Source organism: Macaca nemestrina, chromosome 12, assembly GCF_043159975.1.
Source record: "Macaca nemestrina isolate mMacNem1 chromosome 12, mMacNem.hap1, whole genome shotgun sequence".
Classification (NCBI taxonomy): domain Eukaryota; kingdom Metazoa; phylum Chordata; class Mammalia; order Primates; family Cercopithecidae; genus Macaca; species Macaca nemestrina.
The window spans coordinates 21,430,836-21,458,040 of NC_092136.1; the positions used below are offsets into that span (position 1 = coordinate 21,430,836).

Sequence of the window (27,205 nt, forward strand, 5' to 3'; positions counted from 1 at the left end):
ATTATCATTCCTCTGGGATAAATGCCCAAATGTGTAATTGCTGAGTCCTATGGTAGTCTCATGTTTAATTTGATAAGAAACTATCAAACTATTTTTCAGAGTGGCTGTACCATTTTACATTTCTAAAAACAATGTGTGAGCAATTCAGTTTTTCTGTATTCTCACTGGCATTTGCTGTTTGTATTTTTTTTGGTTAACTTTAGCCATTCTTATAGGTGTGTGATGGTATCTCATTGCAGTTTTATTTTGCATTTCCATAATGGTTAATGATGCTGAACATCTTAGTTGCCACCTGTATATCTTCTTCAGTGCAAAGTCTGTTCATGGCCTTTGCCCATTTTCTAACTGGATTATTTGGTTTTTACTGTTGAGTTTTGAGAGTTTTAAAAAACATATTCTAGATGTTTAGCCCTTTGTTGGATATGTGGTTTGCAAATACTATCTCCCAGTCTATAGCTTGTCTTTTTGTCCTCTTCACAAGGTCTTGACAGAGCAAAAGTTTTACATGTTGATTAGGTCTAATTGGTCAATTTTTTTTTTTTAATGGCTCATGCTTTTGGTGTCAGATCTAAGAACTCTTTGCCTAGCACTAGAGTCTGAAGACTTTCTCCTTTTTTTCCTAAAAGTTTTATGGTTTCACGTTTTACATTTAAATCTGATTCACTTTCAGTTAATTTTTGCAGAAAGTGTGAGGTCCAGGCCAAGGTTAAATTTTTGCCCATGGATGTCCAATCTTTCAGTACCATTTGTTGAAAAAGTCAGCAAGGAAAAGACCAGGACTTTTCCACTGAATATGGAATATGGAATCATTATACTTTGAACAACCCCTCACAATTCTACTGACAGGAAGTATATATAAATTCAATGTCCAAATACATCTAATTCAATAAATATTTACTGAGCATCTACTATGTGTCAAGCATTTAGGCATATAGTGGTAAACAAGGCAGATACAATTCTTGCATGAATGGACCACACTGGAGAAAAGGCTTTCAATCAAGCCCAGATCTCTGCTGTGGATGTATTTAGTGGCCCTAGTTGTGAGAAGTCAGTTTCTTCCTTCCCTCTCCAAGCACAGTGTCAACATGTGGTCATGACCTCCACCCAACCCCTCAAATCTTCAGCCCAAAGGCTGATTGGAAACCTAGAAATACTACTAGTAATGGTTGCCAACTCTTGATCTAAACCAGCCAACAGACAGCAGCAAATATATTTCAATCATGATTAATGTGAACCCTAAGCACCAATTTTCTTGCACCAAGAAATAAATACGATCTGAGAGATGAGCTGTAAATATCACACTGATTAGTTCATCTTGCTTTCTAGAGACTTGTTTCACAGTTGTGACATTTCTAAGGTCTGGGACTACTCTGATCCTTCAAGTTTTCTTTCTCTTTATTCTCCCCAAATATAGAATCACTATGTCTAATGCAATAGCAATCACCAACCACTGCCTGAAACTCACGATTTTGCAGGCAGTTGTACAATTTTGCAATGAATGGGTACAGCTTCATATTCAGGAGAAATGATAGAGCTTTCCTCCAAATGCTACATACACTGCCCTCTTGAGTGAACTGGGGAGTTCAGGCCTGGGGCTGCTCTGGCTTCCCCTGGCCCTGGGCCCAGTCCTGCCCACACATCTCCTTGGAGTATCTCTATCACAATTAAGACAGATAAGCAGCCCATGAAGACAAATTCCCCACATCCCCAAACCATAAGCCAAATTCTGAAGCTCTGAATTCCTGAAGCAGCCAAAGCTCCCCTGTAATCAATCCCAGTGAGACAGCAGGCAGCTTTTGGAACAATAACCCTCAAACATATGGATCCTTTCAGGGTTGGAATATCATTGCAGATATCTCCTTTAGAACAGGGGGAGGGAAAGTACATATTCTTTAAACCATCAAATGTACCAACACCTCTTTAAAATAATGATCCCATATTATGAGCACTAGTTTTGAGGCAGAGATACAAAACCAGGTGGCCTCCATGGTGCTGCAGACAGGAAAGATCCTGGGGTGAGGTGAGGGTGCGGAACACACAGCGCTGGCTATGGAAAGGTCTGCAGGGCTCTTTCCTCACTAGGGCTGCTTGGTACAAAACGGAAAACATACTAAAACCAATGGAATGGACTTATCTGGAATGGGGGTCTTCGAGGAGGAGAGACCCTCAGACAGGCAGATGTGCCAGCAGGTAGTATGTGCCCTTCTCTGTGGGGCAGGGAGGCTGCTAGTCCTACTTTGGATGTTTCATTAATGGCTATATAAACAAATTCTGAACTTGCTGTTTTAATTTGCTCAGTGGGGAAGAAAAAAGTGCCACTCTCTTGTGATTCCCAACTAGGTGCTTTTTTTCAACGATCAGATGTTATTTCAATGTTCAGCAAACATATTTGATTTCCTTCCCTTAACATTTGTTTGACTTGTTCTCCAATGGGGACTGGGTGCTTTGGAAAAGCTCTGAGAGGTCAGGCTTTACTACGGCTTCCCTCAGCACCTCCCTGGGCTTCTGGCCCACTACTTGGGATCTTCTTTCAGCAGCACTTGCTGTAGCCATGGCACACATGAACTATTTTCCCTCCAGGTCCCTGTGAGTCTTGGGGGTGTAAATCAATGCAAGCTGGAGATAGGACAGACCTAACCGATTATTTAGCTCTCCTACAGGCTGAAAAACAGGGAGCCTGAAGCAATGTGAAAAATACTCCAGGGAGATGATCCTCTAAGAAAGAATGACTCACCTCTGACCATAGTTTTCCATTTGTCTCTTTTGGGAAGCTCTAACTGTACCTGACAGATGGGAACACTCACAGAAATGAGCTGTTTGTGGCCCATTCTCTTCTAAAGACAATAGTCTCTATAATGGCAACCCTTCAGGTACTTCCAAAAAGTGAAAAATGGAGGTAACAGACAGGGATATGTTCTTTTCGACACTGTACTGACATTATGGCCAGGCTAAGGAAAGGTACTCGGGGGAACTGTTGCTTACTCAGATACATACACAAGGCTCAAAGAGAGCTCACACCCATCAACTTAAAGAACAGGGCTAAAAAAATTATAGTTTTCTAAAAGCTCAACTTTGGCAAAGTGGTCCTAGCTACACTGTAAAGCTTTAGTGTCAGACCTAGCACAAAAGCTGATCTAGTGCAGCTCTGGCAAGGTTTGACCTTGTGCTCGCCAAAAACAGGCCTGGCTCAGTGTGAATTCCAGTGCCAGCAGCACACCAGCAGCCATGCAAGCTAACTCCCAGACTGGATCCACAGTGCATTCTGGGTACAGGCCACCATTCAGATACAAGAAAGAAAGACTTTAATTCCTAATCTTCCCAGTCATTGCTAGGTCAGACTTAGGCTCAACGATCTGAGTCACACAAGAGGTCAAGGAATGAAAATCTGAGGTGCTGGTTCCCACCGAAAGCTGAAATACTTTCAATAAGTATATTTATTGGAAGTGGATGCACTGCAGGTATGTACTTTGTTTTATGGTTCCTCTGTTAGGGATGGCCCCTTTTTATCAGCCTCAGCTATGTAAGTAAGAACCGAGTTTCTCTGTGCCCAAGATGAACTCAAAGGGTGAGCCTTTCCTAGAGCCCATCCATGGCAAGATGAGATAGGAGGTTCCATGTGCTGTAAAGAAAAACCCTTCTGCAGAGACCCTCCTGGATTCCCAACAGACCGAGGCACATTTTCACATTTAGGATTCTGGGGTGTAAATCTAGGCAGGTAAGCAGTTAATTTCTTATCATAAGCACAAGCCTGTGAGAAGCATGTCCAAGACTTGCTTTGCATTTTAATTTTTATTTATTTGTTGTTTTGGGACAGCGTCTCACTTTGTTGCCCAGGCTGGAGTGCAGTGGCGCGATCCTAGACTCAAGCAAGTCTCTCACCTCAGCCTCCTGAGTAGCTGGGACTACAGGTGAGTGCCACCACACTTGGTTAATTTTTTATTTTTTTTTTAATTTTTAGTAGAGATGAGGTCTCACTATGTTGTTCATGCTGGTCTTGAACTCCTGGCCTCAAACCATCCTCTCACCTTGGGTTCCTAAGGTGTAGGAATTACAGGAATGGGTCGCTGCACCCAGTCATCTACTAGTTTTTAAAGAAGTTATGAAGTCTAATTCTAGGATACGTCATTTCTATTTTTCAGTTGTTGTAGTGAGAAGAGAAAAAGTGGAATCATTTATTAAGAATTGCAGATTCTAGGCCGGGTGCGGTGGCTCACACCTGTAGTCCCAGCACTTTGGGAGGCCGAGGTGGGCGGGTCACCTGAGGTCAGGAGTTTGAGACCAGCCTGGCCAACATGGTGAAACCCCATGTCTAGTAAAAATACAAAAAATTAGCTGGGTGTGGTGGCAGGTGCCTGTAATCCCAGCTACTTGGGAGGCTGGGGCAGGAGAATCGCTTGAACCCGGGAGGCGGAGGTTGCAGTGAGCCAAGACTGTGCCACTGCCTTCTAGCCTGGACAACAGAGTGGGAAAAAAAAAAGAATTGCAGATTCTATAATCTCTCCTACTCTCGTTGGATACACATGTAGAAAGCCATAAGTGTTACTAATTCTGTTTAAAACATAAATGTTATACAGCATCTCAGCTCTGGAATTCTCCAATTAGCGAAGCCCCCTCATCACTAATTAAATCTGAGCTATGGAGTAAGCTGGTCTTTTCTTTCCCCTTGGTTCTTCAATCCATTCAAACACTAAGTCTATAGATTTTCCACTAGCACAATCTACAGTCTCTGCAACCTCTAAGTCATCCTGTGATCTGATGGCTTTTACCATATACTTCTCTACAAACCTACAACAACTCTTTTCTGCCTGTCACTTTAAACTTTTCAGTTGACCTCTTAGCCTGTGCCTTCGCTGGCCCTCTATTAACCTAAGCAGGCTAGCTTCCACTGCTCACCAAAACAAAATTCCCACTCTGCCACATCGATATGCTGATGGCTCCCCTGTGCTACCACACACACCAAGCTCATTCTCCTTTGGTGTCTTTCTACTTGGTGCTTCCTGCACCAGGAAACCCCACTCAAAGATGGTTTTATGTTCTCATGAAAAAACTGGGGCATTCCATGCTATTTTGTGGTCTTCCATGGTTCTTTGAGAGTACTTACTTGTTATTACCTTGGGAAGTTGTGAACAAAGTAATACAAATAAATTCTCACAATGTATTAACACCCAGGAGGTATTACCAATGCTATCACCTACAGGATACCCAGGTTGTAAAAGGGAGAGCATCAGTATTTTGTGTGCTTAACAACACACAGTTGCTCTTGGTGACTTCCTATTCTCACATGAACAGGAATTCATTCGCTGACTTTATAATGGATATTCTTAGCCAAGAGCATTTCACATCTCTCAGGTGAAAATGTTCAACACTTAAGTGTTACTAGTAATTTTTATCGTTGGAAATGAGGATCAAAGAATGAAAGAAAAAATAAATTCACAGATTCATACATTCAGCCAAGTCTCCATGGCTCATTTTCTGCCACATGTTTTAAACTGTCTCTCTCAAAGGTGGAGGAGGGGAGGAGGAATAAGTTGCTTTTTATTTCCCAGCTCTCAGATCTGAAATAAAAGCAGACAGCCTTGGAAAAAAAAAATCAAACATTCAAGTAACACTATACGCTGCTACTGTTCCCCTAGGAGTCCCTCGCAAATGAGTATCAAGAACTCAATAGATACTTTCCTAGTAAAATACATAAACAGATAAATAAATTATCCCAGGCTGAAAAGAATTTCCACATCTGGTAGCTCACTAGAGCTTGTCAAACAAGTCAGAAACACGCAGGGCCAGAGAAGATCATTCCTAGCTCCTGATTTCAGGGCTGGAGAGAGAATGGAACATTTCCCAAAGCCCTTTGCCTTCCAACAGGAAATACGATCCATATAAACACACAAATAACCCCTCTGTTGTCTTCCAATTAAATAAATAATGATACCCAGTATTCGGTCCAAATGTCTGTGTGCTCAAGTCACAGACGCTGGAAGAAAACGGGCTTTCCTACACGGTCTAGCCTTTCGTTCCCAAGAACTTGCTATGGTGTACCTTTAAGGGTTATATTCAATGTACATTTAACTTTAACCCAAAGATGTAACTTAACCCCTGTGCCCTTCAGTTTTCTCAGCAATAAAGCCTGAAGTGACAGGATGATCCTAAGATCTTCACATTCTGACACTGTGTTTCTTTTAAACAGAGCTTTCTGACTGGGGTGCTATGAATGGGTAATGAGCATGTAAAGATCTAATCCTCACCCATCAGCAGTGAGGCCTCGGGTGGGTCACATCTAGTGTGCCACAGCCTCGTCTGTGTATCCCAATAGAGCGTATTGGCATCATCTATTTGTGCAATGATTTGACAAAGGATGGAGAAAGGACTATTGTGGCTCTAATAACTTTCTCCTGGAGAGTGATTCTAGAGTTCACTATCAATTTGCAAGCTAATATCCAGGTAGATCTCCCCTCATCATTTATCTTACATCTCTTCCCTCTTACACTAGGCCCAAGTTTCTCTCATAGCTCTTGGAAGTGTGCAATCTGTGAACTGGCCTTTAATTACTGCTTTATGTTCCTTTAGCAAGACCTGGAGCCAGTTGCTTTAAAATGGTCTCTGTAAATCAATTCTTCCAACTCTTTAACATAAGCACTGCCTTAGGATGCCTTCGTACTTGTGAAAAACATGCTGGAAGTCCAGGGCTTGAATCTACATGTTATTCCTCAATACAGGTATCGTTAGAATCCTGAACGAAGTAAGATCTGGTTCACCATATTCGGCTCTGTCTCCTCCATTAAAATAACTTCTTGATTTCTTTCTTCAATTTCAATATGCTGTTGGCTATCACCAGCAAATACACCCTTATCTTAACACACACAGTCTCTCTGTGTTCCACAAGAAAGTGAAGGAATCTGACATTTTTTATGCGTTGAAGTTTGGTACTTTTCCACACAGAATCACACCTTACAGATCTGGCTGTACTTCTGATGGTTTAGAATCATTACACCCAAAGGGATCTCAGGAAATCACTTGGTCTATTCTTCTGTGTCCAAGCAGAACTAGGAAAACCACTCTAAATGCTGGGGGATTGCGGGCTTCCTTTTCTTAAAAATTCCCAAATGGGAGACTGCTGCCTCTCCAGGCCTCTTAAAAATTCTTTGGGGCAACAGCTAAAAAGGTCTGGTGCATGATTTCTCTTTGATTCTCTTATAGTAAATACTGTATTTAAACCATTTTTAATTTTAAGTAGGATAATGAATTTAACTATTACAGAAATGAAAAAGGCTACAGAAAAAAGAAGAAATAGAGATGCTTATTTCAGAGAACAAGCAACGGCAAGGGGATATTTCGATTATGCTAAAGGTGCTGAGGTAGCTAGACTTACCTAACTGGCCTAGTAAGAACATTAAATCCACAGTGGCAGATGTGCCCTCTTTTTAATCACACATCGAACATTTACCAAAATAGACTTTTCATGGGGCCACACAGTCTCAACAAATTCTAAAATAATAAAATCATAGAGTATATTTTCTGACCACAGTAGAATCAAGCCGGAAATACGTAAGAAAACTATTAACTTAAACATTTGACAAAAATAAGCTATGTACTTTTATATAACTATGGGTCAAAGAAGATAATACAATGGAAATCAGAAAATATTCTGAGCTTAAAGACAATAGAAATATGACACATCAAAATTTGGAAATGCACTTAAGGCAGCAATTGAAGAGTAATTTATAGCTTTATATGCATATATTAGAAAAACAAATATTGAACTCAATGAGCTGATCTATCAAGTCAAAAGGCTAGAAAACAGCAACGTAAATTCATCAAAGAAGAGAAAGAAATTAATCAAGAAAGGAGTAGTAATTAAATACAAAAAAAAGCACAAGAGAAAAATCAACAAAAATTAAAAGTTGAGGCCAGGTGGAGTGGCTCATGCCTGTAACCCCAGTGCTTTGGGAGGCTGAGGCAGGAAGATTCCTTGAAACCAGGAATTCAAGACCAGCCCACAACAACATAGCAAGACCCCGTCTACCAAAAAAAAAAAAAAAAAAAAAAAAAAAAAAATTAGCATAGTGGGACAATTCTGTAGTCCTAGCAACTGGGGAGACTGAGGCAGGAGAATCACTTGAGCCCAGGAGTTTGAAGTTACAGTTAGCTACAATCATACCACTGCACACCAGCCTGGGTGATGGAGTGAGACCCTCTGTCTTTTAAAAAAAAAAAAAATCAATTCTTTGAAAAGATTATAGATAAATCTCCAACAAGAGTCATCAAGAAAGAGATAAAACAAAGATTGCCAGTATCAGGAATGAAAAAGAGTATATCATTCCAAATCTTACAGGCTTTAAACAATAAGAGAATATTATGAATGACTTTATACCAGTACATTTTGTAATTTAGAAAAAATGAACAATTCCTTGGAAAATACGATTTATCAAAACCAACACAAGAAGAAAATCTGAATAGTATTAGAGACATTAAAGAAATTGAGTCTGTAGTAAATATGCAAGGGTGCTGGTTGGGAAGGAAGGGAACATGGAATGGATAGAAGAAAGTTACAAATATTAACTATGGTCTGGAGATCAAGCAACAGAAGCAAAGAATGTGGTACCTATGCATATTTTCTCCTTTCCTTATGTATATATACTTGGATATATAAACCAGTTTATTTTTCTTCTTTTCTAATTACTATCTGAAATAAGAAGTATTGCTACAATTTATTCAGGTTATACAATTTATGTAAATTTATGCCATTTATTCTTTGCGTGTTTACAGTTGGTTCAGCTTCTTGAGTCTGTACATTTATGTCTCTTGCTAATTTGGGACGTTTTTAGCCATTATTTCTTCAAATGTTTCTTCAGTCCCACATTCTTTCTCTTCTTCTGAAATTCTAATGACACAATATTGTATCTTTTGTGATTGTCCCACAAGTCCCTGAAGCTCTGTTCATTTTTCGCCAATCTGTTTCTTCTCTGTTGTTTACACTGGAGAATTCCTATTGATTTATCTTCATGTTCTCCAGTTTTTTCTAGTTATCTCCATTCTCCTACTGAGCCCATCCAGTGAGTTTTCAATTTTAGGTATTGCAATCAGTTTTGAAATTTCCACTTAGTTCTTCTTTATATCTTCTTTTTACTGAAACTTTCTGTTTTCCATTTGTTTTAACAGTACTCATAATTGCTTATTAGAGCCTTTTTTGTGATAACCTTTTAAAAATCTTTATCAGATAATTCCAACATCTGTGTCATCTTGTTGGCATTTGTTAATTATCTTTTCTCATTGAAGTTGCAATTTTCCTGGTTCCTGGTATAATGAGTAATTTTGGAACATTCTGATTATTGCTATAAGATGCTGGATCTGTAAATTTTCTCTGTTGGTGTTTTCTACTTCACTAATTTAGCATTTACCTTGCTTCCTCCCTTCTACTTGCTTTGAGTTTAATTTACTCTTCTTTTTCTAGGTTCTTAAAATGGAATGAACTTTTGGTCACTGTTTTAGACTTTACTTCTTTTTATAAGCATTTAATGCTATAATTTTCCCATAAGCACTGCTTTAGGTGCATCCCACAAATTTTTTTCCAGTTTTGAAAGAGTTTACTTACAATAAAAACTATCAATTTTAAAGATATAATTCACTGAGTGTTGACAAGTGTATATAATTATTATAACCACTACCATATCATAATATAAAACATTTCCATCACCTGAAAAGCTTCTTCTTGCTTTTTTGTGGTCGATCCTATCCCCCAGCCCTGGCAATGTAGTTTTTTCTACTCGAGAATTTCATATACGTGGAGTCATACAGTCAGTAGCCTCCAACCTCTGACTTTGTTCACTTAGCATAACACTTCTGAGATTTATCCATGTTGCTGCATGTATCCATTTCTTTCTTTTTATTGCTGTGTAGTACTCCCCTGTATAGATATTCCACATTCTGTTTATCCATTACCAGCTGATGTTTCTAGTTTAGGGATCTTATAAGGATAAGTCTTTATGTAGACGTATGTCTGCACATATTTATTTCTTTTGGAAGCTGGGTCATATAAAAAATGTTTTATATGCCAAACTGTTTTCTAAATTGGTTGTACCAGTTCACATTTTCACCAGTAATGTATGAGTTCAAGTTGCTCCACAGCCTCATCAATACTCAGTATTGTCATTCTTTTTAATTTTACTTATAGCCATTCTAGTGGAGATATAGTGGTAAACTCACTGTGCTTTTATTTTAAAATTGCTGTAATGACTATGATGTTGAGGATTTTTGTGTGTGTTATCTTATATCTCTGTATCATCCTTTATTTACTTATTTATTTATTTATATTTTTATTTTATTTTTTTGTTTGAGATGGAGTCTCATACTGTCACCCAGGCTGGAGTGCAATGGTGCGATCTTGGCTCATGGCAACCTCTGCCTCCCAGATTCATGTGATTCTCCTGCCTCAGCCACCTGAGTAGCTGGTATTACAGGCTCACACCACCACACCCAGCTAATTTTTTGTATTTTAAGTGGAGATGGGGTTTCATCACATTGGCCAGACTGGTCTCAAACTCCTGACCTCATGATTCACCCGCCTCAGCCTCCCAAAATGCTGGGATTGCAGGTGTGAGCCACCGCGCCCAGCCTATATCATCTTTTAAAAAATGTTTCAAGCAGTAATTTTTGCTCAACCCACCCTTTCCCCCTCTGTTTAATCCTATTCAGCTTTTTTAAAGAAGTTATTCTTATTGACAAGTTATAATTATATGTATTTGTGGGGTACAATGTGATAGCTCCATACACATACACATTGTAGATAAGCACATCAGACTAATCCATCACCTTGCATACTTATTTCTTTGTGGTGGAAAAATTTAAAATCCATTCTTTTAGCAATACTGAAATATAATATATGTCATTACTAACTATAGTCACCTTACTGTGAATAGATCACCAGAACTATTCCTCCTCTCTAACTGAAACTTTATACCTTTTGACCAATATTTCCCCTTTACCCGCCTTTCTCTCCAACGTCTGGTAACCACCATTCTACTCTCTACTTCAATGAGGTCGGACTTTTAGATTCTACATTTAGTGAGATAATACAATATTTGTCTTTTTGTGCCTGCCCTCTAGATAGCATAATGTCCTCTAGATTCATTCATGTTGTCACAAATGATAAAATTTCATTCTTTTTTCAAGCTGAATAGTATTCCATTGTGCATATGTATCACATTTTCTTTATCCACTCATCTGTTTATGGATACTTAGGTTGATTCCATATCTTCGCTATTGTGAACAACGCTGCAATGAATATGAGAGTGCAGATATCTCTTCAATATACTGATTTCAATTCCTTTGGATGTATACCCAGAAGTGGGGTTGCTGGATCATATGGCAGTTCTATTTTTAGTTTTTTAAGAAACATCTATACTGTTTTCCAAAACAGTTGTATCAATTTACATTCCCACCAAGTGTACAAGGCCATACATGTGTGGTCCATTTCTAAACTCTTTATTCTGTTTCATTGTCCTATATATCTAAATTTATCCCAATACTATCATGTCTTGATTACCGTAGGTTTATAGCAAGTTTGAAAATAGGGAGTGTAAGTCCTGCAACTTTGTTATTATTTTTTTAATTGCTTTGACTTTTTCAGGTCTGATGCATTTCCATTTCAATTTTAGCTTGTCAATTTCAATAACAAAAAGCCTTCTGGGATTTTGATTGGATTTCTTTGAATCTATACAATTTGGGGAGAATTTACATGGTAACAATACTGAGTCTTTGGATCCACAAGCATGCTATATCTTTCCAATTATGAAGTTGTTCTTCAATTTCTCTTGGCAACATTTTTTAGGTTTCACTAAACATATCTGGCACACATTTTGTTGAATTTTTCAAGTATTTCAGTTTTTATGCTACTGCTAGAGTATAAGTAACTTTTCTTGTAGCTTTTTGGAAATATAGCTGATATACAATAAATAGTTATTTAAAGTGTATAATTTGACATGTGTTGGCATCTGTATACACCAGTAAAACCATTACCCCAATTAAAATAATGAACATATCCATTTCCCCTAAAAGTTTTTTGTACCCCTCTGTTATTCTACCCTCCTGCCCTTTACAGCCTGACCCTTCCCACTTACCTTCCAGGCAACCACTGATCTTTCTATCTCTAGGGTTAGTTTGCACTTTCTAGAATTTCATATATATGGAATCATAAAGTATGTTCTCTTTTTCATCCTGCTTCATTAACTTAGCATAATTATTTTGAAAAATGTCCATGTTGTTGCATGTATCAATAGTTACTTCTTACTTATTACTGAGCCATATTCTACTCTATGGATGTATCACAATGTTTATCCAGTCAACTGTTGATAGACATTGTTTTATTTTCTCCAGTTTTTGCCTATTACAAATAAAAGCTGCTTTCAATGTTAGCATACAGGTATTTGTAGAGACATAAGTTGTCATTTCTCTAGGGTAAATACCCATGGGAAGAATGGCTGGTCATAAGGTAGATGTATGTTTAACATTTTAAACTCCAAACTGTTTTCCAAAATGGATGTAACCAGATTATGGATCATGGTAAAGTGGAAGGGCATACAGGCCAGAATAATCTTTTCTATATCTTTCATATGTGTGTTGGTAAGGGAGATTTATTCATTAATCAAATGTTACTGAATTAACTACTGAATACAATAAACTGGGTTAGGCACAGAGGACACAGCAATGAATAAGAGAGCCATGGTTCCTGCCGTTTGCTGCTTATATTCTAGAAGGAAAAACAGACACTATAACAACATAGTTCACAATTATTTGCTCACAAAGACATACAGAGTGCTCTGAACCCAACCTGACTGGGGACTCTCTGAAAGCTTCTTTGAGATAGTAACAGCCGAGCTGAGTGTTGAAGGATGAGTAGAGATTAACAAGACAGATATAATCCCAAGGGACTGTGATAACACCACAAAATAGTAGTTCTGGGATCCAATATAACTCCCTTAGGATGTAAATATTTACTTATTTATTCCCTTAATCAGTCAAGCCTGCTCCCAATTCCTGCATGAAAATCAATCCTAGGCTTCAGCATAAAAAGCAGGATTTAGAAGCATCATGATCTTTTGTCTCTTGATTCAACACTAAACTGAGTCCCTTCTTCAAGATAGAAATGTCCCTTCTGAATAATAAAAACAACAATCTCTTTCGTGAATCATAGTAGAATCATGAATGGAATAATGAAAATAGCAGTAGTCATAATGATAACAGCAGCAGCAGCTAACATGGCATCTGTAAAGTGTACAGTCTACTGTCCATCACACAGGAGGTGTACTTACTGCCCTTTGGTGCTTACATTCCAAAAGGAAAAAAAGACACTAAACAACATAGTTCACCATTATTTGCTCACAAAGAGGTATAGAGTGCTCTGAACCCAACCTAGACTGGGGAATCTCACTTTCCATGTGGGAGGCACTATGTAATTTCATCCAATGCAAATAATAACCTCATGAAGTAGATACTGTCATTACCATTTTATATAAGAATGAACTATGTTCCAGAGAGATTAAATAACCTGTTCGTCATCATAAATCGGTCAGTGATACAGCAGGAATTTGGGCACAGAAGCCCTAAAGCACCAATGGTAGGGGTACCTAAAAAATGTATTTGTTTGCCTTAGAGTCAAAATAATTTTGTGACAGGCAAATGATATGCTGATGACTGTAAGTACTACTTCTGAGGACCACTGATCTCAGGCAAATGTCACTCACAGTAAAATCCTCAGGGAAGACAGCACAGTGTCAGAAAAATTTGGATTTAAATCCCAATTCTTCCACTTATTAGCTGTGTGACTATAGGCAAGTTATCTAACCTTACTTAGTCTCAGTACAGAACGAGAAAAACATACCTGCTTTGCAGGCCTGGGCCAAGATCATAAGTAATGTATGGAAACACTCAGGACGTTGACAGGAACATAGTAAGTTGTATATACAAGGTTGTTATCAAAGTTGTTCCTTCCATAGCGTCTGGAGATTCTGACTAACAGAGATAAGAAAGCTTCCTGGTTTCACTCTTCTAATAATTACTTCTTTAGAGGTAATATGGAATCAAACACAAGTAATCAGAGGAAAGAGGTAAAGATTCGAGTTCAGTCCCTTTAAGTGCTGCAAAACTTCCTCTCGTTAACATATTCTTAGTTGCTTAAAACAAACTCAGGGTTGAAAGAAATCAAAGGAATACATTTAGCCCACCCTTCTTTTAGTAGTCTTCCTTTAGACCAACTGAAAATACTAAAGAGACAGCACTCTGTCCATCTTGGCCATGCTGTTTTGAACATTCCTTTTTTCCACCTCTCTTTTGCCACAAAAATAAACAGATGAGTAGCATTTGAAGCCATTATATGCAATGAAGAGAGAAATCACTGGCAAAAAAAAAAAAAAAATTAGTCTTTTTTCCATGACTTGATTAGAAAAACAAGTAGGCAATTTGTTTTTAAAATGGGAATAATAGTATACTAAATATCATCCAACACCCTAGACACTATGCTGTAAAAGTCATCTTCTACGAATAAAAATAAATCCAAAAAGATGAATGTATGTCTTATTAACTACTCTCATGCCTTTCATTGGTCAGTAACTACATCACCCAGGGCATTACATATCAATCTATTTCATAACAATTTCTTTTACACTCAAATGAAGCTACGTTTTTTAAAAAACCTGGGAAAACTTGAGCTTTTAATTTTTGGTGGTGGTGATAAGTGTCGGGGGGAGTGGATTCCTTTTCCTTTCCCTTAAAATCCACCTTCGATTTAAGTGTTTAAAAATACATTTCTATAATAAATACATGTACTAAATATAGCTTCATTAAAAAAAAGTATGATTTAAGAACCCCAAATTCAACAAATCCTCAGTTAACTAAAGAAAATGGTTACCTCACTCCCCTTTCCCCTGAGCCAGCTATAGCTAAATGACTTGAACACTCTGCGTGCTTAAGTCTGATACCACCTCTACCCCCAGCCGCAGGCCTCCGCCTGTCGTCATCATGCATCTCACGTACACCCTGACAGGGCCCATCAATTCCTATTGCTTTTCACCAGGCCTCGACTCTGGCACTTTCCCCTGGGGAGACCTTTACTGGTCTCCATACTTAACCCTTGAACCCAGCCTAATCCATCAGCCTCATTGAATAAACGGTGATAGGGAATGTTTCTCCCTAAAGACAGGCAGCCAGCCTCTCCACTTAAAACTCAGAAAGAAAGCCATCAACAGGGTCTGCTTTGTTTGTCAGTGTCGCCAGCTTCTTCACTTATTGATGTTTTTATTGCTGCAGTGCCCAGCTGCTTGAGTCAAAGGAAGTGGTATTCAAGGAGACATCAATTAAGTGCTTGTTAAATGCTATAGATGCTCTTTTGAAATTGTCCCCTGGGACTCTCTTTGGGAGTTCCCAAAACCAGTGGAGGGCACAGTTGCCATTTTGGAATAGGGTTTCTCCAGTGCTTCACAGAACAGCTTCATAACCCACACTCTTATGCACACCTTTTGGACTCTACTGGCAGATTTTAGGAATTCTGACTTTTAAGAAGGAAATATAATACTCTTTTTTAGGAAAGACAAGCAGTCATAGAAAGTAATATTAAACATATAAACATAAGGTGTAAAACCTCCTTACCTCATAACCAAATTGCAGCTCGTCAGAGGTCAGCATAATGATGTCATCATCAATGGCCAGAACAGCTTCCGTCTCGATTTCATCATAAGGGAAGAAACGGTTACTTAACTTGTTTTCAGCAGTCCTCACAACTTTTAATGGAACCCGGATTTTGGGCCAGAGAGAATCTGGAAAAAGGGAAAAGGTATTTACTATTCTCTTAATTTTGTGAGGACATAAAGTAGTAAAAGCATGACATCACAAATGAGATAGAAGAATCAACTTCTATCCATGGCTCTCATCAAATCCAAAGGTACAACTGTGCCAGGGGAGATTCTCACAGATGCATCTTTATTATTATAAAAACTATATGTACTGTACATACACACACACACACACATACACAACACATATACACACATACAATATACATACATATTTATCCTCTCTAAATCCTTGTAACATTACTAATTCTCAACACTGTCCTAACTAGAATGAGCAAATTGGCTTCAACTCACAATTGAGAGGCGGAGAAGCTAAACGACTCGACCAAGGTCACAATGACAGGAAGAAAAATAAAGTCTGCATTACCTCATTCTCAGGATCAAGACTTTAATATCAGAACTCTACCCACCTGTGTTAAATGCTCTGTAAAATAGTTCCAGGTAAGTCTATCCTAGCTGAAAACTTGCCTGCAGCTGTTCTAGGAAACACAGTGTATGCGCTGAAGATGTCTGCCCCGGCGTGCCCACCTCCGTCATGCAATCAAACAGCTCTCGGTGCCGCTAAAATCCACCCTTCATCAAAGTATGTTTCATTGAATGAGTGTAGCTTCCTTAACTCAGCACTGTATCCCCTCCCCCTGACTCACTAGGTTTGGTTTCTCATCATGACCAATTTACAAAGTAAATATCAAATTTCTAGGTCCAATTATGTGGGATTTTTCTAGTACACGAAAGAAGCACCAACCCATGACTTGCCTTATATTTTTTCCCCATTCTACTTTATGAAATGACTGGAGTAATTGAACCACAGGTTCTTTGTTTTAAAACGCTGCATTTAGCAGAGCATGAAATTCAAACTTCTTTGGTACAGTACCCATGTCCATAGATCTCAGAGGGCAGTTTGTTCGTTACACATTTATCAAACGAGAATAGGAAGGCTAGGTATCATACTGCTTTCAAAAAGTCCATCATGACATTGTAGAAAAATCTCATTTTTGTGGGTCTTGAAGTCCCAAAGCGCTCATGGCCACTCCAAAGTCACCATAATGAAGGAGAAGTATGATACAGGGAAAGTCAGTAGGGAAAAGCTGTCTTAACTGACTGCATATAAAATGTTTTACTTCTGCATAGTTGTAATATAACTGGTTGTAGAACACACTGTTGTGGCACTCCCAGGGTCTCGGAAGGGGCCTGTGCAAGTGAGAGGCCTTGTAGTCAAGGAAGAGATTCATGGTCTTAAAATAAACCTGTGGCACAGAGGCTAAAAGAGAGTGGTCAGCTTCAAAAAGTATGTTTGGGAAAGGGCTGAATCCATGACCAAAGAAATAACCCTATGGGCCACTGCCTTTTCATCAATATCAACAGTTAATTATAGTTAATTCTTGGCACATAATTGATAAATATCTTTGGAATAATGCACGAACACATGACTGAAAGACTGGAGGCCTGAATTCTGCATTATCTATGGGATGTTAAGCAAGTCCATTCTTCTCAGGACAAGAATAAGCAGAGGGAAAGGGAGAAGTGGACTTTGTTAAGCAACTAATATATGCCAGATGCTTTACAGATGCACTGTCATTCAATCCTCCTGACAACCTTATGAGGCAGGAATTATTTACAAAGTAGCATTTTCACGGCTCAGAGAGGTTAATTAACTTGCCCAGTGATACACAGAAAATAATAAAGCTAGTATTTGAACTTAAGTCTGTTTAGCATTAAAAGACCAAAAAGGACCTGCAGCTTCAGAATCCCATGTTTCTCTGGATCTGGAACAAAACTAGTAAGGTTCAATCACTTTCTCCAGCAAGCATTCTTATTCTTGCTTGATCCCTACTTCCTATATCAGATAAATAAAATCCCTGTCACACAACTACCATTTCCAAATCCTTGTAAAACATGAATACATTGTAACAGTGGTCCTCAACCTTTTTGGCACCAGGGACCAGTTCTGAGGAAGAAAATTTTTCCATGAATGGGGGGGGAAGGTGGGGCAGGGATGGTTTTAGGATGAAACTACTCCACCTCAGATCATTCGGCATTAGATTCTCATAAGGGGCGCGCAACCTAGATCCCTGCATGAGCCGTTCACAATAGGGTTCTCACTCTAGTGAGAATCTAATGCTGCCGCTGATCCTACAGGAGGCCGGAGTTCAGGCGGTACCCACCATTCCTCCTGCTGTGCAGCTCGGTTCCTAACAGGTCACAGATGGCTACGGGTTCATGGCCTGGGGTTGGGGACCCCTGTACCGTAACATCTAAAATGAAGGAGGTTATAGCCCTACCTACCAGACCAGTGGTTTTCAAAACTTTTGGTCTCAGAATCCCTTTATGCTCTTAAAAATTATTGAAAATCCCAAGGAGATTTTGTTTATATAGGATACACACACACGTGTGTGCACACATGCACAAACACACACATAAACACACTACTTACTATATTAGTAATTAAAACTGAGGAAATTTTAAAACATGAAATACATGAAAATATACAAGCACACATTCCATTAGCTGTGGGAAATGATGTCACTCATGACCTGTAGATTCTGGAGAACTCTACTGTACATTTGTGAGAGAATAAAAGAAGTGGAAAAATACATTATGACTAAGTGTGATTATGAAAATAATTTCCATATCCTGGATCTCCTGAAACGATCTCAGGGATGTTCACGGTACCCGGATTACACTCAGAAATCAGAGTTAGACTCTGTTCAGATTTGGGTACCACAACGTTAAGAGAAGTACCAACAAGCCCAGAAAATAGTTGAGAAGAAATAACAAAGATAGTGCAGGCATCTGTATCCAGGCTTTCTATAGAATGCTTAAAGAAATGAAGTGTGCCACTTATCACTTTATTACCTCTCAGTTTCAACTGTAGTCATCATTGCCCTGTTAGTGATAGCCGAACTGGACCCTGCAATCATGTCTCCTTTGCCAGCTGGCATGGCGTCACACTGTGTCAGTACAGGGCACTGAAGGGCCAGTGCAGTGCGTGGGGGTGGCTTTCTTCCTGGTTCTGGTATGCCTTTTATACTTCTTGCTCCAGTAGTGCCTGGCCAGCAGGCAGGCAGGCAGGGGCACTTGTCTCTAGCAAGTGTAAGTAGCACCTCTTCCCTGGTGCGGCTTCCCAGCAGGTTCTAGCACACCCCAACAGGCTTCCCAGTGAACTTAACAGCACCCCTCCAGGCAGCTTCCCAGCAAGTTATGTGGATGCCCCACCAGCAACTCAGCCAAAATTCTCCCTGTGGGTAGCTCCAGGTGAGCTCCACTAAAGCCCTAGCCAGTTTCCCAGCAAGTTCACAGATTCCTGTTGAATTCTATGTGTAGATGAGGGCATGATTGGGTTTCCTGCTTGTCAACTTTGGCCTGTGGCACTTCAGTAAACTTTACTAATCCAGTGAGTGTGATTAGTAAGGTGTGAATCTCAGATCTAGCTGAGGAAGGGGCTCTCCCAAGTTTATTTTCTATAATCTTTAGAGTTCTCTTTACCCTTTAGTAGGCAAATCCTGTTACTAGTTAATAATTCTTCAGATTAAATTTTTCCTGTTCAAATTACCATGCGGTTTCTGTCTCCTAAATGCACCTTGACTAATATTCTTGGGCTATCAGAAAGATTATCGAATGAAAAGGGAATTGTTCTCTATGGCCTCTAGAGTTAGAAGCATGACAAATGGAAGGGTAGAAGTTACAGGGAAACTGATTCAGACTTAAAATAGGTAAGAACTTCCTGATGGTATAAACTGTTCTAAGATGTGTTGCGTTCGGCAGCACAATGTGCCCTTTTACTTCAAATGCACTCACTTAGGTCAGATTTCTACTTGATATCAGGTGGAAACTAAACAAGATGGCTCTATGGCCAAGGATTCCACGAGGCAGCAAACATCTCAGAAAGAACACAGTCTTTGGAAACAGCTTCGGATCCCAGGTCTACCACTTACTTGTCATGTGACCTTGAACAAGTTAAACACCCTGAGCCTGCTTCTTCAACTACGAAGAAGGAATAACGACGCCACCATCTTGACATGATTGACTGTGAGGATGAATGGGAAAGTATTCAGCAACACAGTGCCCAGAACACCGGCGGTAGTCACTAAATGTCAGCCATGCTGTCTCTGGAAAGTCTGCGTCTACCCACAGAACCAGAGCATTTTTTCTGAACCCTAGGTAGCAGTGTCAAAGTGGTACATTTGAGATCTGGTACAATCCAGTGGTATACCCCTGGCTCAGGCCTTCCACATCCACTTTGAGAGAAGCAAGATCCCTGCCATGAATCCTCTAAACTCTCACACGCTAATAAAACAAAAGAACATGGAACTTTGGTCATGTTAATTCCACAAGGCAACAAACAGCTCCTCTTTCCACTATGTAGAGAAACTAGGCTAGCTACTTTGATTAAGTATGAACGTACCTCTACACTGGATGGAATCTGGACTTACAATTGGGGAATGTGTATAGCATATTCAACCCATAGACAGCTTTCCACACTGTTCATCTATATATGTCCAAAGAATTACCTGAGACCATGTCCACAAAGAACTAACTTGCCTCTGTGAAGTCTCTGAAGGGGAGGTTTTAGAGAGCAATGAAGACCCAGGAGGATGATATGGGGTGCAGGTAGAAATATAGACTGAATCACGGCTTTTTTAAGATACACGGTTACTTTTCCCTGTTGTAAGTTAGGTCTGAGTAGCCAAAAGTCGGCTTTGGCAAAAGGTGTCTCCATTTTACTGATCAGCTATCTGTGGACCATCATTACCACCAGACAGGACTCTAAATAGAATTCTCAGTTTCATGTTTTCCCTTTGTCAAATTAAACGGCCTCCATGAAAGAGAAGTAGCATTCCCTCAGGCTTCTGACAGTATCCCTTTTGTGGAGGCCAGAAATGAGAGGGCAGCAATCAAAGAATAAGCATTAAAATTATATCCTGCCTTTAGATAATTCTGATATGGAATTTTGATTCTGGAAAGGTAACCTTTAAAAAAATCAGGACTGGAGCAGTAGAAGGAGAAGAGCATGAGGTAGGAAAGAAAAATATATGTGAAAAAGAAAAGAGGTTTTTTCCTTCCCATTAGTCTTTTCAAAAAAATAGATTTACTTTTCTGTCTCTCTGAGTCCCTGACAAGGATCTAGTTCTTATATATGATCCCAAATCAAAGAACTGACAACACAAGATGATTTTCCTACAACTAAATGGTAATCTAAATAGACATGGGGGGGGGGGGCTTAGTGCAAAGGGCGTGAGCTTTGGATCTGGAAAGATCTGTGTTGATTTCTGACAAATTACTAATCTGAGTTTCATTTTTCTTATTTTTGTAAAATGGGGATAATAATAGCTTCGTTGCAGGCTTGTCCTAAGGTCTAGAGATAATAAGCATGTAGCACAGTTCCTATTCCTAGGATTTAAAAAGTATATAATATGGTTACATCATTATCATCTTCACAAATGGATTCTTGTGAAGTCCTATGAACTTCACTTCTCTACTGATAACATGAAGAGGTCTAGACAAAGGATATGGGGGTGACCCCTAGAATGCAGACAGAAACTGTCATAGCTAGAAATCTTCAGGCCTAACTTCTATTGCTTAGCCTAAATGGGGTCTTTTTTCCTTACTCCTTTAAATTCTAAATGAAACAGCATGCTGTTGTATCTTATGTCTCATCCTGTGAACCTATAACAGACAAAATAGAAATGTCACCTTCCATTCATACAAAGTAGCCTGAAAAATATGATTTTTCAAATGCATTGCAGAATTTATGAAAAACAAACAGCTGAGCCAGGTGACCTGATAACTTCACAGTATGAGCTTTAGTCCAGCTCAAAGGAGAAAAAGAACTCCTTGTGTTATGGATTTCTTTTTTTAAGTATATTGATTAACGGTTTTCTCCATGTTGGATGCCAAGAGAAATGTGAGCAAAGACATTTTTCTCCAACTTGGCAAAGGTACTACAAAATGGTCAGGTTAACTGAAGATGACCCCAAGTCCCTCCTGCCAATCACTATCATAAATACAACCACAGATTCACAAAATAAATTATCAGATTATCTCCATACGAACCTTAAGCCTACTTCAGAATTGCCTGAGTTGCTGGTGTACAGCTGGTCTCATGAACCAACTCCCCGCAGTCCTAGAACTTGGCTCACAAGGAAGGTGGCTGCTGCTTTTACTCCCCTGTTGACCATCCTGGGTTGCTGACATGCTCAGCCAATACCACCCTGCCTGCTAAGGACTATGCAAATCACAATCTGAAGCTGGGGGGCTCCTGATATTAATACAAATTTAAAACTAAAGTCAGTTAAAAGAAGAAAGGCAGTAGCCTGCCTTTTCTTCTGACAAAGCTCAAAATCAATGTGATGAAAGCTCACTGGAAATTTCAATTGCCTAGTCTAAGTATTTACTTAAACTTAAAACCCAGAAATTTGGACTTAAGTATAACCAAAAGAAAAAAGTATTTGGTTGGGTTGGAGAATGAAAAAAAAAAAAAAAATAGGAAGGCGGGTAGATTTCTGCCTACACAAATCCTCCCAGCAGCAGACATGGTAACCACAATATTTATTTTAGTAAATGTAGAGAAAGCGAAAAACATCACTTTTGCCTCTAATATTTCAAAGACTTGGACTTGCTTTTTTATATATATATATATATATAATATATATGTTACTAATGCTGTATGTGAAAAATCAGATGCCTTTGCTGGCATGCGGACCAGAGCTGACAGCCTCATTTACCAACTGAACAAACACCCCACAGAAGATTAAACATGGTTCATGTTCTCCCCAAATAACCACATAGCCAGAGCCAGAGCCCTGACCTAAAAACCGCTGTTAGAAAAAAGCCAGTCCAGTCACTACACGTGTCAAAATTAGGGCCTCATCAGTTAAGGGCTCTTTTTCCTCCCTAGAGTCAAAGTCTTTTAAAAATAAAGTCCTGGTCATAAAATTAACCACTACATTTTAGCAGGGTCTTACCAAAAATTAAAACTGAACACCCAACTCCAAAATCTGGGCTCCTGCTACACTGCCTTTAGTTGTGCCAGTGTAGAGGCTTAGATCAAGAAGGGGAAAAAAAAGTTATCCTTTCTCACAGTTTGCAACGATACCTTCCCAAAAGAAGTGACACAAATTCACAATAAATAACTCACCTTATGCCTAAAGTGGCTAATCAGGAGTTATAAGGAGAAGCCTCTTTTGCATTTAGCACTGTAATTTGCAATTCTGCCTTTCAGGCAGGACTGCAGGAGCAGGCTGAGAGTCTCTCTGAAAGCTGGTGGCCTTTGCATGCAGGAGCAAATACAGGCCTGTGACTACCACAAGACACAGTAAGCCATTCCAGACCCAATGACAGGCCCCAGACTTCCTTCTACAAATATAACTCATCCTTTATAAATGAAGGGACTAATTAGCAATGCAATACCATCCAATTCACTTCACTCTGGAGAAAGGCAATTGGTATGAATAAATCCAAGTCAACAATTTCCTTCTTCACATAGTTCCTTATAATTGTCTCTCTTTTCCTTCCTTTCTGTATTCTCACCCTCCCTTCTTAAATGATGCCCACATCTTCCTTTTTCTTTTACCCCTTTCCTTCTCCCTCATTAAGTACCAAACAAAACAAAAACCCAGAAAACTGGCCATGCAATAGTGTCGAGAAAGAGCAAACAAATCTTGGCATAGAAAACTAATTTTTAAAAATCAGGGAATAATATAAGACCTTCATTTAAAATAGCTGTTTTATTTACTCAAACTGTGGCTCCCTAAATCTAAAAAGAAAGCATATGATTCTCTCAGAGAATAAACATCTCATGAAGTGAAGGAAAAACTAAAGAATTTTCTCAAGGCAAATTCTGATTTGCCTAACAGAGCCAGAAATATGGTATTCTTCCAGCCTGGACTATAGATCTACTACTGGCCATTTTCAGGGTTGACTCTCCCGACTTCAGTATATCCATAAAAGAGACTAGCCATAAAAAGTGTAGATACTACTGTCAGGCAATAAACTAGACCTTATCGGTGACAGTGGTGCACATTACTAACTTCAAACTCATTCATTCCTTGCTCTAATCCATCAGAAACTTCCTGGCTTTAATAGGCTATAAATGGCAGGAGCTTTGAAGTCCCTGGGATTAGGATCAGTAATACACAGACTGAATGAGAAACTAAATGCAGGTGGAACATACTCTGTGCGTCCCGAATTAAAAACAAATCCAATGAATCAAATAGTCCTCAACCCTAGCTGCCAGCCAGCAGATTACAGGGGTGGCCAAGGCAAGGAACAAAGTGATTAAGGGAGAACCAATGGGAACTTCTAGTGATTGCTCTCTTTAAGGACCTGACTTGAAGTCTGGACAGGGTATGCTTTGCTGCTGACTTTTCCAATCAGACGTGAAGCCATCCTTTTTTATTTTATTATTATTATTTATTTTTGGAGGAAAGTACAGCATCAGAGCAGAGATAAGAAAGGAGAAAACTAATGCCTTTTAAACTGAGTTTTCATGTAAACAAATCAGCTGAGATGGCTGAGGGAAGCTGAGATCTGTTTTCCCAAGGCTGATAGCCTTTGATCCTATTGATTCCTAAGCCCTCAAACACTTGTGGCTACAGAGTATGCCAGGGCTTGGAGTTAAATGGGCCACCCTAGAACAAGAATGAGAGGACTGAGAAAAATGAAGGCATGCTGTCTCAGAAATGGCATTGCTATTGACAAAGCAGGAAAATTTATTTAAAACAAAGGATGTGAATAATTTGGCCATCCAAAATCAATCCAGCTGAGAGATGCACTAAGGCTTCTTACCTTCTGGAGGGTTTTTATTCTGATTATTCCAGACGACAAGCAGTTTGGATAGACTGGGCACCTTGGACACTTCAGTGATGACCCGGAAGAGGCTCTCTACTCGGTCGTAAGTGAGGACTATGGCGGTGAACCCTTGAGACTGTGGTGGGATCAGCGGGAGGAAGAGTGGATTGCTCACACTGCCCCACTTCTACAAGAGGACAGATTAACACAGGTCAGAAAAGCAGCTGTAACAATATGGCTCACCCAATATCGTCAGCAAACCCAAACATGGCAGGCTTGGCGGCTTTTACCAGGACTGATCCCAGAGCTAAGCAACTGCTCAAAGTCTTTCCCTCCTCAAAATTTGCATGGACTAATTAAGTTTGGCCCTGATATCACTGAAAAAGGAGCTGAGAACTTTTGCAGCTGAGAAAAGAACTCTAGTTAAACACGACAGACTAAAGCATGCATTTATCTCCACTCTCTCCCCAAACCCAATAAAAAGGCAGTTGATGAATATAAAAGAATACAAATCTACAAGGACAAAGAGATGGGAGAAGAGACAACAGCTGATGGGCCTATTACGATATTTCTGAAAGACGGAAAGGGCTAGAGAAGGGATAGCAGAGGAGGAGTGAGAGTGGAGACGTGGGCACCTACCAGGAGGGAAGGCAGCAATGGCAAGCAAGCCAACCTGGGAATTCACAGGGCTCAGGAATGAAACTCACCAGATACCTTGTGAGGTAAGAGGAGCGGTAAGGTTGAAAACAGGAAGACTGTTAAAAATCTGTGTAAGGAGCAGTTAGAGGCCCAGATTCACAAACCCTCCCTTGATCCTACTCAGCCAGAAAACGACTCGTCCCTTATCCCAGCTAGAGAAGGGAGGTTTCCTTTCTGAGGAAACTGAAGCTCTAGACAGGGAAATACAGGCACAGAGGAGAGGAAAATATAGGCTAAAAATCTACATTCTGAATGATGGGCCCTACAGCCTTCTTTCCCCTTCAGTTCCCAAAGCGTTGGCAACCATGTGGCTAGCTCGGCACCCCAACATCTTACAGTGAAGTCCTCCAGGCAATAAGCTGGCCTTCACACAGAGAACTTCCAATCAGCTTTTCAGTGCTTCCCTCTCAATCATGAGCAGATTCTAGAATCACAGACATTTCAAGAGCATCTTCAGCATGAATGACAGAAACCAAACGAATAAAGAAGAAAAGGAACTTAGAAGTAACAGGAACAACAGAAGTAGCAGAAGGAAATTAAAACAGCATCAACAACAAATTGTATCCACTGGGAGATAAGATTCTTCATCCATGAAACAAGAATAAATTCCTATTTTTATTTTAAAAGCTCTATCAAAGAACAGAAACAACTCTTTGACATTAAAAATATAATAGTTTAAAAAATTTTTTAAGGGCAGGATTGCTACCTGGTTGGTCCTGCCAGTCGGGGGAAAAAAGGTCAGGATTGCAAGATAAAGATGACAAAATATTCCAGACTGGTGAACAAAAAGGCAGAGATGAAAAATAAGGACAGAAAAAATGAGAAAATCTAGGAGGTCCAACATCCATTTAATAGGAGATTGCAGAAAAGAAAACACAGACTATGGGAGAAATAAATCTATCAAAGAAATTAAAGAAGTTCTCAGTACGTAAGATATGAGAGGAATGAATTTTCAGATTGCAAACGATTAACAGAAGTAGCACAGTGAATTTTTTAAAAAGACAAAAATAAAAAAACAAAAACCACTGCCATATTACAGTGCATATTTCTGAACACAGAGAATAAAGAGAAAATGCTCACAATGTGTGAAAATAGGTGAGAAACATATGAGTTCAATGTACAATTCTCAAAACTTATCTGTTAAGTGTGAAATGTTTTTAAAATAAAGTTTAAAAAGTAATGAAAGAAATTCAATCTCTTTGCTATCATTAAAATATTAAGTACTTTTAATACAGCAATGTAAGCAAAACTATTTTTGTACTGATAATAATTAAGATTATTTAAATGTTCTTATATTTTTTACCAGCTTTATTAGGATATGATTCATATACCATACAATCTACCCACTTAAAGCATATAAAGGTTTTGGTATATTACATTGTTCACTTTTTAAAACTGTAGTAAAATAGATATAATATTAAATTTGCCATTTTAACCATTGTTAAATGTGTAATTCAGTGGCATTAATTACACTCATATTCCTATGTTATCATGCAAAAAGCCCAGGACTGAACTCCATCTTTGCCAGAAGGTGGCTGAGTATGAAATGTCCTATCTGCTATCACGGCTGCTACATACTTCCCAGCCTTTTATACTCTGGGATTGTCAAGGTCCCCTATCAATCTCATCCATATCACTGATGGACACCCATCACCACCTTTGTGACAACGGCTGTCTGCCAGATGTAAGAGTGTGGGATGAGAAATGCACACAAACACACGGAATACACATGGGATGGAAACTCAGAGAAGCTGAATGCGATTCCTGGGGTCCTAATTTCAGGATATTAAAGCCAAAGTGTCCACAACATGCTATAATTAGATTTCACAACCAAGACACAATAGGAAAGGCCATCTTTTCTTTTTCTTTTTTTTTCT

The 27,205-nt window shown here is 39.2% G+C and overlaps 1 protein-coding gene across 5 annotated transcripts in view; it reads right to left on the minus strand.

The window, feature by feature from the left end:
• Positions 1–27,205, minus strand: part of LOC105471617 (exostosin glycosyltransferase 2) — a 198,864-nt gene that overhangs the window by 63,086 nt on the left and 108,573 nt on the right. For all 5 annotated transcript variants that reach the window (XM_071074814.1, XM_071074813.1, XM_011724183.2 and 2 more), the window contains 2 exons: positions 24,627–24,816; positions 15,637–15,803 (listed from right to left, as the gene is read on the minus strand). In XM_071074814.1, coding sequence (XP_070930915.1) covers positions 15,637–15,803; positions 24,627–24,816 — 357 coding nt within the window. The remainder of the gene's footprint in view (positions 1–15,636; positions 15,804–24,626; positions 24,817–27,205) is intronic.